The sequence below is a fragment of the Hyaena hyaena genome, unplaced genomic scaffold (assembly GCF_003009895.1).
Source record: "Hyaena hyaena isolate Hyena2069 unplaced genomic scaffold, ASM300989v1 scaffold_53, whole genome shotgun sequence".
NCBI classification, from domain to species: Eukaryota; Metazoa; Chordata; class Mammalia; order Carnivora; family Hyaenidae; genus Hyaena; species Hyaena hyaena.
In genome coordinates this window covers 4,020,746-4,031,840 of record NW_024080686.1, presented here as the reverse complement: position 1 = coordinate 4,031,840, position 11,095 = coordinate 4,020,746, and the positions used below count along the sequence as shown (strand labels likewise).

At 51.3% G+C, this 11,095-nt stretch overlaps 1 protein-coding gene across 1 annotated transcript in view; it reads right to left on the bottom strand.

Moving 5' to 3' along the window:
- TRIB2 (tribbles pseudokinase 2) overlaps positions 1-6,810 on the bottom strand; it is a 28,013-nt gene extending 21,203 nt beyond the window's left edge. The window contains exons 1-2 of the mRNA XM_039231087.1: positions 5,179-6,810; positions 201-493 (exon numbers count right to left, since the gene is read on the bottom strand). Of these exons, the coding sequence (XP_039087018.1) occupies positions 201-493; positions 5,179-5,448 (563 nt within the window). The 5' untranslated portion in view covers positions 5,449-6,810. The remainder of the gene's footprint in view (positions 1-200; positions 494-5,178) is intronic.
- Between the last annotated feature and the right edge of the window lie 4,285 nt (positions 6,811-11,095).

The window sequence follows — 11,095 nt, the reverse complement described above, 5'->3', positions numbered from 1 at the left end:
AGGGAGGGAGGGAGGAAAGAAAGAAAGGGAGGGAGGGAGGGAGGGAGGGAGGAAAGAAAGGAAGGGAGGGAGGGAGGAAGGAAGGAAAGAAAGGAAGGGAGGGAGGGAGGGGGGAGGGAGGCAGGCCCACTCCAACGTCTGAAGCAAGCCACTCCGGGCAGCCCGGCAGAGCACGGGTTCTGGACAGGGGGGGCACTCACCTTTCTTCGTCTTTAAAGATGAACTTGCGCAGCTTCAGGTCCCGCAGCACCAGCCCCCCGCCGTGGCAGTGGGCCACGGCCGAGGCGATCTGGTAGAACAGTCTGGCCGCCTCCTCTTCCCTCAGCTTCTTGCAGGTGCGGACAAAGGAATGCATGTCCCCATAGCTTCGCTCAAAGAACACATAGGCTTTGGTCTCCCCCAGGAGGATTTCGGTGATTTGGTTGATGTTGCTGTGGGCGGTCAGGCAAAAGCACGGCGCCAGGGACTCCTGGTAGCAGCTGACATCAAACACCTAGAACAGGATTCCCGACAGGAAGGCACAGTCAGAGACCCCTGCTGTACGACCAAATCACAGGACGCGGCTGCCTCCCACCGTACAGGCTTGCGCGGTGACCAGAAAGCATACTGACCGTGGGCCCAGACCCCGCTGGCCCTGCCTGGCCCCCCACTCCCCACTCCGCCTCAAAGCTGGGTAGCATTGACTAAGCCGCTTGACCTCTCTGGGCTTCCGAATCTTCCGGTGCACAATGGGCAAATGGCGCTTGACTCACAGTGTGGGGAGGATTCTGTGAGAAAATACAGGCAAAGTGCTTTGCAAGAGGTCATACGGCACAAAATGGGAAGTCCCCGCCACCTCCTTTTAGAGAAGAACAAAAGCGAAATCTGAACCTGACCCACCGCAAGCTGCACAAACAATACCCTGTTCACCTTCCGAAAACAAAACCTAGCAAAAATGTACATCAATCTTGCACTATCGCAACTGTATACATGTTTTATGCAACTGTGTTGCACAGCACTACGGGACACATGAGCAATGAGCAAGGTAAAAACACAGACTTTGCCGTAAGATTATCTAATCCCATACCTTCATTTTACGGATGTGCAAATCGAGGTTCAGAGAACAAGTCAAATCAAGCCCTGGCGGCAGAACTAGGAAGACGGCGCAGTCCCCAATGGGAAAGCAAACACGCTTCTCTATTTCCTGCACAGCCATGTAGCTCAATGAATCAGTTATGCAATGATTTTCTATGAATCAAAATTAGCCTGTGAAATGCCACCTCATTGCGGGGTTGTTTAAGAAGAAAATCCATCCTCGATACCCCTTTGAAACCAACCTGAGAGGGATTAACACTACAGAGAATTTTTGGGGTCATAAGAAAAAGCTTTCATTCATTGTTAAGAGCCCCACTAAATCAAGAATACAAATCCCGGGGTTTGGAATGTGGTTTTCCTATCTGCCTGGGAATGTGGGCACATGACTGTTCTGTGCCTGCAGGAGTGGGGGGCAGGCTTGGGGGGCTTTGCTGGAAAGTGCTGGAAGGAACGCTCCAACAACAGACATTGAGTGCCACCGGTATACCACCGTTTAGCTTCTCAGATCTTTTTCATTAGTTAGAACATCCTCTCCTGCATCCTCATTTTGCAGCGTGGCCTAGAAATCACCAAACTGAGGCTCTAATCCTGGCTTGGCCACCAATAATCTGGATAAGATGGATAAAGCACGCAGAGTCACTGGGTCTCCCTCCCCTTCAGAAACTGAAGACATTGATTTTAGAACCCGTTGACCTTTTTTGGGTCCGGACCCCACACGAGAGCCTGGTAAGAGCTCTGTCCCCTCTTCGCTGACCACGTCCAGTCTCCAATGCACGCACAATATGCGATCGATTTTAAGGGGACTCAAACACCTTCCAAAACCCATCCAGGCACACGGGCTGCCATTTAAGGACCCATGACTTAAGTCACTCTGAGGTTCAAAAACCGAAAGAAATCCCTGAGTCAAACAAGGATAGTAAGAATCTCAGAGGGCTGTTGCTAACCCAGGGCGAGGCGGCAAAGTAACAGTAACATTGTGAATGAACCATAATGAGGCATCTCAGGAAGGCGGCACAGCTGTTACCACTAGAACCTAAAATTTAAGAATGAATACTTCAATATCTCCAGAGACCACAAATCACACCCTGATACTCAAATGATGACCTACGAGCAGTGACCTCAGAGGTCCGTTCAATTAGGAATCCGAAATGCCTGAGTCAACTTTAACACCCAGGCTGTGGGCAGCATAAACCAACTAAAGCCTCAAAAATTTCAGAGAGTCACAGATGTGCTGCAGTGGCTAACCTAAACACTGTGTTATATAACGGGCACCCTGTGCTCCGAAGCATTAGGCTGCAAGCTCTGTCGCCAGTGCTCGTGGGGTTACGGTTATCTACAATCCACTTCTTTCTCCAAGTTGCATGTTTTAAAAAATAAGAGAGGATTTTTGCTCAGCACCTTCGGTCTGTTACCCTGCTCCACTGACGAAAAACTGAATGGACAGAGAAATTAAAAATAAATAAATGAATAAATCCATTCATGGCAGCTTCAAGAAATAGCCCATACCCTTTGTAGAAGAGATCAAATTCCAAGATGGTGGACAGAACATGAAAAACAAAACAAATCCTGCTATTCCCCCAAATGGGTAGGAACCAAACTTTTATTAGCAGCTATAACAGGCCTTTATGGGGTTGGTCTGGGATTTAAACCATCACCTTCAAATGCAAAACCAAGCCATAAGCTTGGTTGCCAGCTTCTTCTAAATGTTTAATTTGGAACCTTAGTTACATAATGTGACAGTGAGATAAGGCAGGAAGATTAGGCCATCGTTCATAGCATTTGCAAAAAAAAGAAATAAGTAAAAGGTGCCCATTATGCCAAGACACTAATTATGTCAATCTGCACTGTAGCTACCATCATTTCCACGAAAATAAGGTAAAGATGCCCTAAAGCTCCCTTCCTCCATTTCCCTAGCTTAAAGTAGGTCCCTGGAGACAATACACAGGCTTGCTTATCTTGGTTAAATGATCCCAAATAGAGTCCTGTAGAATTCTCTCTACAGTCCTCTCTGGTCATGGCATCTTTACATTCGATCGGTTTTTGCAAAGACTTTTTCCTTGGGTCAAACCCAGAGCTAGGAGACATGAAGTCTCTATTCTCAGACATCAAAAGGAACTTGATGCACTGTGTAGATTTCACAGTGCCTCACAGTAAGCCCAGTGCACGCTGTATTTCTGAGGGTAGCTCATGGAAGCAGCCTCACAAAAACCACCTGGAGCTTCCTAGGATATGTACAAGGATGCCTGCATAAAAAGTCACCCACGTCACCTCTGGTAGGAAGGCAGGAAAACAGAGGCTGCCTGTCTTAAAGGGGTGACCTCTGTCAAGCAGAACAATGATACCGCACTTAAGTCCACTTGCAGCCACACAGTAATTGGCGAGGGGCTGATTCAATCTTTGCAATAACTAAACCAGCAGATTAAGTACAGTTTCAGGCCAAAGAGCAAGTCTACGAATGACACGGTAAGGTCAGCCCCAAGTGAAATATGTCTTGAAGAATCTGGAGGGAGAACGAAAGAACAGGGGCGAGTCACCTCTGCCTTCAAACAAAGAAATAACAGCAAGATGCTCCTGCAGAATTTGGAGGCAGAATCCCTTTGCGTATAAGCGTCTCCAGCCTTTGAAAAATATTAAAATGTACTGAAGTTGAGGAAAAGGAGTGAATACACTCACTGCCGGGTGATTGTGCATATTTCACAGGACAGTGGCAGCTCTGTGGAATTCATTCATTTCAAAGGATGAGTCCCCTATTGTGCAACGTTCTGTGAGACTTCAATCCAGCTCTGACCAGCCTACTGAATTTTGGTTAACCCGCCACAGTTGCTCTGAGTCTCAATAACTCAGGAGAAGATGCAAAACACCAAATGCTCAGTACAAGGAGGGAGCTATATTTAAAGAGTCTCTGATGTTCCCCGAGCAATTGCAAAACTGACTGAAGACCTCCACAAAACCCTTATTTACAACGAAAGACTCCAGTCCCCTACGAAATAAAGCAGTCTGTGGTTAACGGTAAAAGTGTGATGTATTTTGTGTAGCACAGCTGTGCAGAGTGCCCATTTCAAAGACAGCAAAGGTCCTCATCGCTCACCACCCCCCGTCCCCCCCCCCACCCCCAGAGAAACCAGGAGTGAGCAAATGTAAAATTAAGTGACATTGAATTCTTGATCTATGTCCAATGCCTGGGTAGCGGTATGCTCTACTGTATTCTCTCTGTGTCTCTGCAACTATTCCCCTTCTCACCTCCCTCCTCTGGCGTGCACACACACACACAAAGACACACAGACACATCAGTCACTGTTGGGGGTCAAAGACAAAAAGGAAACTGAAGTGCCCATCTCTGTATTAGCACTGCGAATGCCTGGGGCTCCAAACGCCAGCCCATAAGCCATACAGGCAAAGGTGTGTGTTGGGGGTGGGGGGCGCGAGCAGGGGTTCAGGCACAGAAGTCCGGAGATGAGAAAAAAACGAGAGGAGAGAGAAGGACCCAAAGGGCTCACTATTTCCTACACCCAAAGGTGCGCTGGCGGCTTTGATTTCCACCCCCAACCCTCCTTTCAAGGCTGCAGGCAGCAGAGAGCGCTTTGTAAACTCCTTCCCCGCGCTGGGCCCCCGGCGCAGCCAGAGGGGACACCTTTGTGTGTCTCTTTTAAAGGGCACCTTCTGAACAAAGGTTTCACACCTGCACGCTCCTAAGAACAATGGCTGCGAGAGGAACCCAGTCATCAGTGCCCGAAAACGAGCGGGGGATTCCCTACTCCGCGGTGGAAGGGGAGGGGGCGACACCCGGGAGGAATCCCTTGGGCTCCACGAGCCTCCGGGAGCACGCGTGTCCGTGGCCCCCGCGCAGTCCCGCCACCCTCCCCGCCCCAGGCTCTCCCCAAAACGCCCCCGCCCGCCCCATTGTCTGCAACGCTCTAAAAACTTCGCAACTAGTCCAGCGCGAACAAATAAATAAAGCCGTTTAACGAGGCCACGGCTAACGATCCCGCGAGTTTCCCTCCCCCAGACTCCGGAGCTCGGCGACCTCTCGCTCCCTCCAAACAGCCGGGGAAGCCTTTTAAAACACACACACACAAAAGCAAAAACAAACCCCGGGCTCCTTACCTTGCACACCAGCTCCTCCCCACTGTGCAGATGCACGGCACGGAAAACGTGGTCTCCCTCCAGAGGTTCCAACAATAAGTATTTCCCGATGCAAGAAACGCAATGCGACAAGTTCGGAGTCTCGGGCGGGCTCGGGGAGCCGAGGTTCGGGCTGAAACTCTGGCTGGGCTCGGCGGACCTTATAGACGACAACTCTTCGAAATCCTGGGTTTTGTTCCGCGATCTCCCATATCTTGCTATTGTGATGGGGGTGGACCTGTGTATGTTCATGAGTGTGGGGATCGCACTCGGCAAACAAAAAACCCGCTGGAGGGACGAGTCGCTGGCGAGTGCGGCTGCAGGCGCCTCGGGGCCACGGATTTTAGCAGGGAACGAGAGGGGAGGGGACGGGAAAGGGGCGACGTGGAGAAAGAGTTAGGGGCCCCCAAATGGGCGCCGCCGGGCACCTGGTCTGCTCCGAGCCCGGCTCTCGGGGGTGCTCAGTCGGCAGCAACTCGGGTCCTTTTGTTACCCCAAAGCAGCCGGCGATTTGCAGAATCCGCGCACTTTTAGTTTCTGTCTCTCCCGCTCTCTTCCCAGCGCGGATCTAGGCGAGTGACCCGACCGCTAAGGTGGGGGGCTGCACGCCAGGTCCCCCGAAGCGGTCCCCACGCAGGCTTCCGAAGCGCAGACGGGGCGGAGGAGCCCGGCCGCAGTCGGCGCAAGTCTTCAGGGGCGCACGGCGGCGGCTCGGTCTCCACGCGTTGGAAACCAAACAAAAAGAAAAAGGAAATAAGCACGGGTCTACCGGCTCGCGCCGCACGGCAGACAGAATCCGCGCTGCACCCCCTTTTTTGGTGGAAAGGGTGGGGGGCGTGGAAGGGGGGGGACGCCGGAGAGGGTAGTTACCTACGTTTTAACTGTAGATGGCGTCTGAGGCTTTTCCAAGATCGCAAGGGCTCTCCAAAATTTAAACAAACACACAAAAAAAGAAAAGAAGGGAAAAAAAGAAGAGCAAGGGAGCATTTAACTTCGAGCGGTCAACGCTGCCAACAAAAGATGGCAAACGCTGGGCACAGAGTGGCGGCGCCGGCCGGGCGCAGGTACCGCGACAAAGCCCGGGTTGGCCCGCCGGGCGGAGGTCAGCACAGGCTCATGCTGTCGCCGCCGCTCGCTCTGCTCCAGATCGTCCTCCGGAATAAAAAAAAAAAAAAAAAAAAAAAAAAAAAGCAAGCGAGAAGTGCGGGCAGGGACGAGGGTGGCTCGGTGATCTCCGGCTCCCCCCGGCGCGAGCTTCCGCGGGATCCTCGGGGCGCTGGACGGGAATGCGCCCCCAGCCCAGCCAACCTGCGGCGTTCCCTTTCCCGCTGGATGACTGGGTCTTGCCTCGGAATAATTTACGCCCACTCTGTCTCCCTCTACCCGAAACCTAAACTGCCCGGTGGGGTTTGTTTTGGAGAAAATTGATGGCTTTTCTTCTCCGTCTTTTATTTATTTTTTCTTTCTTTCTTTCTTTCTTTCTTCCCCAGAGGTAAGAGGAATGTGTATTTAAAATTGAAGGGGGATGGCCGATGGTGCCCGAGGCCAATCCCCGAGCTCAGCACGCCCGCAACTCCCGGCGAGGCGGTATTAATAGTTACTTACGTGGCCGGGGATCTCGGAGCGAGCGGGGCCCTGTGTGCGCGTGTGTGCGCGTGTGTGCGCGCGCGCGCCTCGCTCGCGCTCCGTCTCCCCATTCAATGTCACCGACACTTTTCCACCGAGACCCCGCCCCCCTCCCCCGCCCCGCCCCGCGGCACCCGCGACTGGCTCAGCCCAGGGCCGGCCCCGCCCCGCCCCCGCCCGGGCCCCCCTCATTGAGCCGGGCGCCCATCAATCACCGGGCGGCTCCCCGCGCCCGCCAGCCGCCGCCGCTGCCTTTGCCGCTCGCGGCCCGGGCGCGGGCGCCGGCCTCGCGGCCCTGCGGCTCGGCCCCGGCTGCGTGGCGGTGCGGTATCCTTCCGCGGCCACGGGCTGGGGTCCGGGGCACCCACCGCGGGGAGGGGGGGTCGCGGCGCCACCCGCGCGTCCCCCCACGCGGCTCCGCCGCTGCCCGTGTACTTCTGCGCGCCTGGTCCGTCTTCCCGGCGCCTCCGCCCCCTCCCCCGCCCCCACCGGGAAGCCAGGCATCCTCGGATGCTGCTCGGAGCCGGAGCCCTTTCCTGTTGGCGCTCCCTTGAGTCCGTGGTGCCGCGTGGAGCTTCCAATATCGGTTTCGTTATCTTTCCCCGACACCTTGCTCCGCAGCGAAGAAGAAAACAGGCACCCTTCTGGTTGGTGTCGCCCTGCGCCCACCCCCCACTCCCGGAGCTCGGAGCGTTTTCAGCTGGACACCTTTGGACTCAGATCAAGTTTAATCCCTAATTCTTACCCCGCTCGGGGCAGTGCCCAGAGGTCCTTGGTGGCCCAGTGAGACCGACCCCCGCGTGCCCGGGCCGGGCTGCATGGGATCCATTCTCCCCCCCAGAGCACAAGTATGAGAATCAGGTGCAGTTTTGCCGCTTCCCCCCCCCCCCGTTATTCTCCATTTCCTGGGGGGGACTCCAGTCCTGTGCCTGGGGCAGAAACACACCAGGCAAAGGGGCTTGGACTCCAGCAGAGACTTGGAACTCCAGGCCCTCATCTATTCGTTTTGGTAAAACCAGAAGCAATCTGGTTGGGGGATGAACATAAAAAATTTTTTAAAAAACGAAGCAAGAGACTGGGAAAGGAGAGTTTAAGAGACTTGGAGCCCTCGGAGCTGCCATATGGTCCTATGCCTATTTTCCGGGGCAAGAGGGAAAGGGGATCCGTATAATTTATTGTGCACAGTAGGACACTTTTGAGTAGGAAGGGGACCTATTTATAATTATGCACACAACTGGGTTACTCTAGTCATAAGAAGTTGGCCAGAGAGGACCCTGAGTGCGGGGCAGGCCACTACCACAGGATGAGGGTTTGAAAAGGTCAAAAAATGGCCCATGCCTCCTGGCACATCCCACCATCTGAGGTCTCACAAACCTGCCTAGGATTGAGTGCCTGGCCGCAGGGGAGTTCAGGACTTCCTCCAGACCATTGCCAAGGCTGCGAACCAGAGTCCTTTCATCCAGTTCTGTCCCCTGAAGACACTCCCATGCTTCTGCCAGGCTCCGGAGCAGACCAGAAGTAGCCTCTGCAGATGAGTCCGGAAGACACTGGCCGCCTCTGTTCACTGGCCACCAACAGCGCTTTCTAACTAAGGGTTGGGAGGCCTTGTCCCAGCCCTGGCTGGGCCTCTGATTTCAAATGAAAATGGAGTCAAGACTTTTTTCCTCCCTGGGTCCCTGTTTCTTCAACTGTGAAATGAGAAGCCTAACACCCGCCCTGCTCAGCTCACGTGACTGCTTTAGAATTACATTTTCAATTCCAGGAAATCTATGAAGGCTTACTATAAGCCAGGCCCTGTGCTGGTTGTTAGGGACCCGAGTATGAGTAAGATTTGGTCTCTGCCACCCAGGAGCTCAGAGTCTAGCCCCAGAAGAAGGCATGGAACTACATAATTTCATTGCATAACAATGTGGCAATTAGAATATCAAAGCCTCAAGGGAGCACACAGGAAGAAGCAACTTTTCCTGGACTTCAGGGAGTTTTCCCAGGAAATGTGATTTTTTTTTTTTTTTACCTTGAATTAATCCAGAGCACATACTTCTTGAAACCTACTATGTGACAGACATTGGGTATGGAGATACAAAGATTTTAAAACATGTGTATTTCCTGTCCTCCTGGACCTTGAAAAAGCTCCATGAGTCATAAAATAACATGAATAAGAGATTATAGTTGGCATTTCAGGCAGAAAGAAAGAATGTGCAAAAGCGAGGTTTCTAGTAACTCACCACAGCTCCGGTATTGGCATTTTGGGAGCAGTGGCCACGCCTGTGGCTGGCCAAATGGGTTGGAATTAGAATGGAAAGGGATTAAAGGATCAGCTGGAGACCATGCTCCTCTTGGTAGAGTCAAGGCTGATATAGATGAAGATAGTCAACTTGCAAGTGGAGAGGGCCAACTGGGGTTTCAGAAAGATCAGGCTGGAGGTCATGTGGAGGCAAGACCAGCGGGCTTCCAAGGAAAGAGAGAGCCCTGTAGCAGGAGAGATCAATGAATTTATAAACTTGATCGTGATATGTAACTGATGTGTACATGGCTGATGGTCTATGTATGGCTTCTGATGGGACTTCCTGCCCATTCTCAAATGCCAGATTCATGTTCTTTGGAAGCTACTTTAGTGCTGGATAAATTAGATAATTATACCAAGCGCCTTCAATACTTTCATGCAGATTAACAGTAACTGTGGGCTCTAACTGTAAAAAAGCTAGTAGGAAGACGTGTGTGGGGCTCTTCATTCACTTTTTAGCCATATGACCTCGGATGAATTTAAAGTATCTTTATTATAAAGTGAAATTATAATCTGAATTTTACCTAACACACGAAAATGATGGAAGGTGTTTATAAAGAAGCAACTAGCACAATGTCTTGCACGAGATAGGAATAGTTATGATTACTGTGACTATTATTACTATTATGATTATCGGAATGTAGATCCACTGAGAGCAATCCAACATGCAATAATTAATAATAATAAAAATAGTTAGATAGATAAAATAGTTTAAATCCTTACAGTACCAGTAAAGAACGGTTGAACCTGCAGTTACAGGGATGGATAAATACAATATGCAGGTATGATAAAGTATGTGTCAATTAGAGAAGGGAGACACATTTTAACCAGTTCACTCCGTAGGACCATCCAAGCCAGTGGCCTTGGGTTACTAGCCTGATGTACATGCTCTCCAGAACATTCTCTATTTTGAAAGGAATTCAGCTGCTCATTCATTCCTTCTTATCAGTGCTCTTTTGTTTCTTCATTTAGCAAGCATGTAGTAGACCTGCTAAGTGTGAAGTCCTAAGCTAAGGGCTGTGTTTGATCAAATAAGTGGTTTTTAAATTTTTTTAGCTTTTATTTTTGAGAGAGAGAGAGAGAGCACACGAGCAGAGGAGGGGCTGACAGAGAGGGAGACACAGACTCTGAGGCAGGCTCCAGGCTCTGCGCTGTCAGCACAGAGCCCGATGCGGGGCTTGAACTCACAGACTGAGAGAGAGATCATGACCTGAGCTGAAGTGGTACACTTAACCGCCTGAACCACCCAGGCGCCCCTCAAATAGGTGGTTTTTGAGAAAGAATTCCTAAGACTACTGTCTATCACTTAAAGGCTAACATCTACTGAAGGTGATAACATTCATCTCTCTTTAGCAGCTCTTACAGCAGGCCATACCTAGGCTCAAAACTCTGCGACAAACTTCCAGACCAAAGTGTAGAGAACACCACCTTATGCTGATATACCGACTATAGGCTCCACAACTCCAGAACATTCCATTCCCATTAAGGTCTCTGTGAATGGCATCCCTGGAGGTGTACAGAACCCTTTCCTTGGCCGTATGTGGAACCCGGAGTTTAGATTCACTGGGCTGGAAATCAAAAACTTCTTAACAACTTCATCTTCCACTCTCACCTGTCACATACCCACCAACTGCTCACCATTCTGTGAACCGCGGGTTTCCACCTCTGTGCCTATGTCTTGAGTTTACCTTCCTCATGTTTGGTGCCTCTGCGGTTCCCAGAATCACTCCCTTCCAAGGGGTTCCCTTCACCTTGCTCAACTCTTTCAACTAAAGTTCATGTTCCTAGTTCTATTGGCTTTGCGGATTCCTCGGGCTTTGAATGGCATCTTCCAACTCAAGGAGGCATGGGAGTGCTTGGCCAATAATGAGATTCGTGGTGTTCACGTATGAGTTTCCATCTAGATACGCCTGACAGGATCTACAGATTGCTTAGCATGAGGGTCAGTAAAAGTAACCAAGATAAATCCTCCTAATTGCTCCTCCGTGC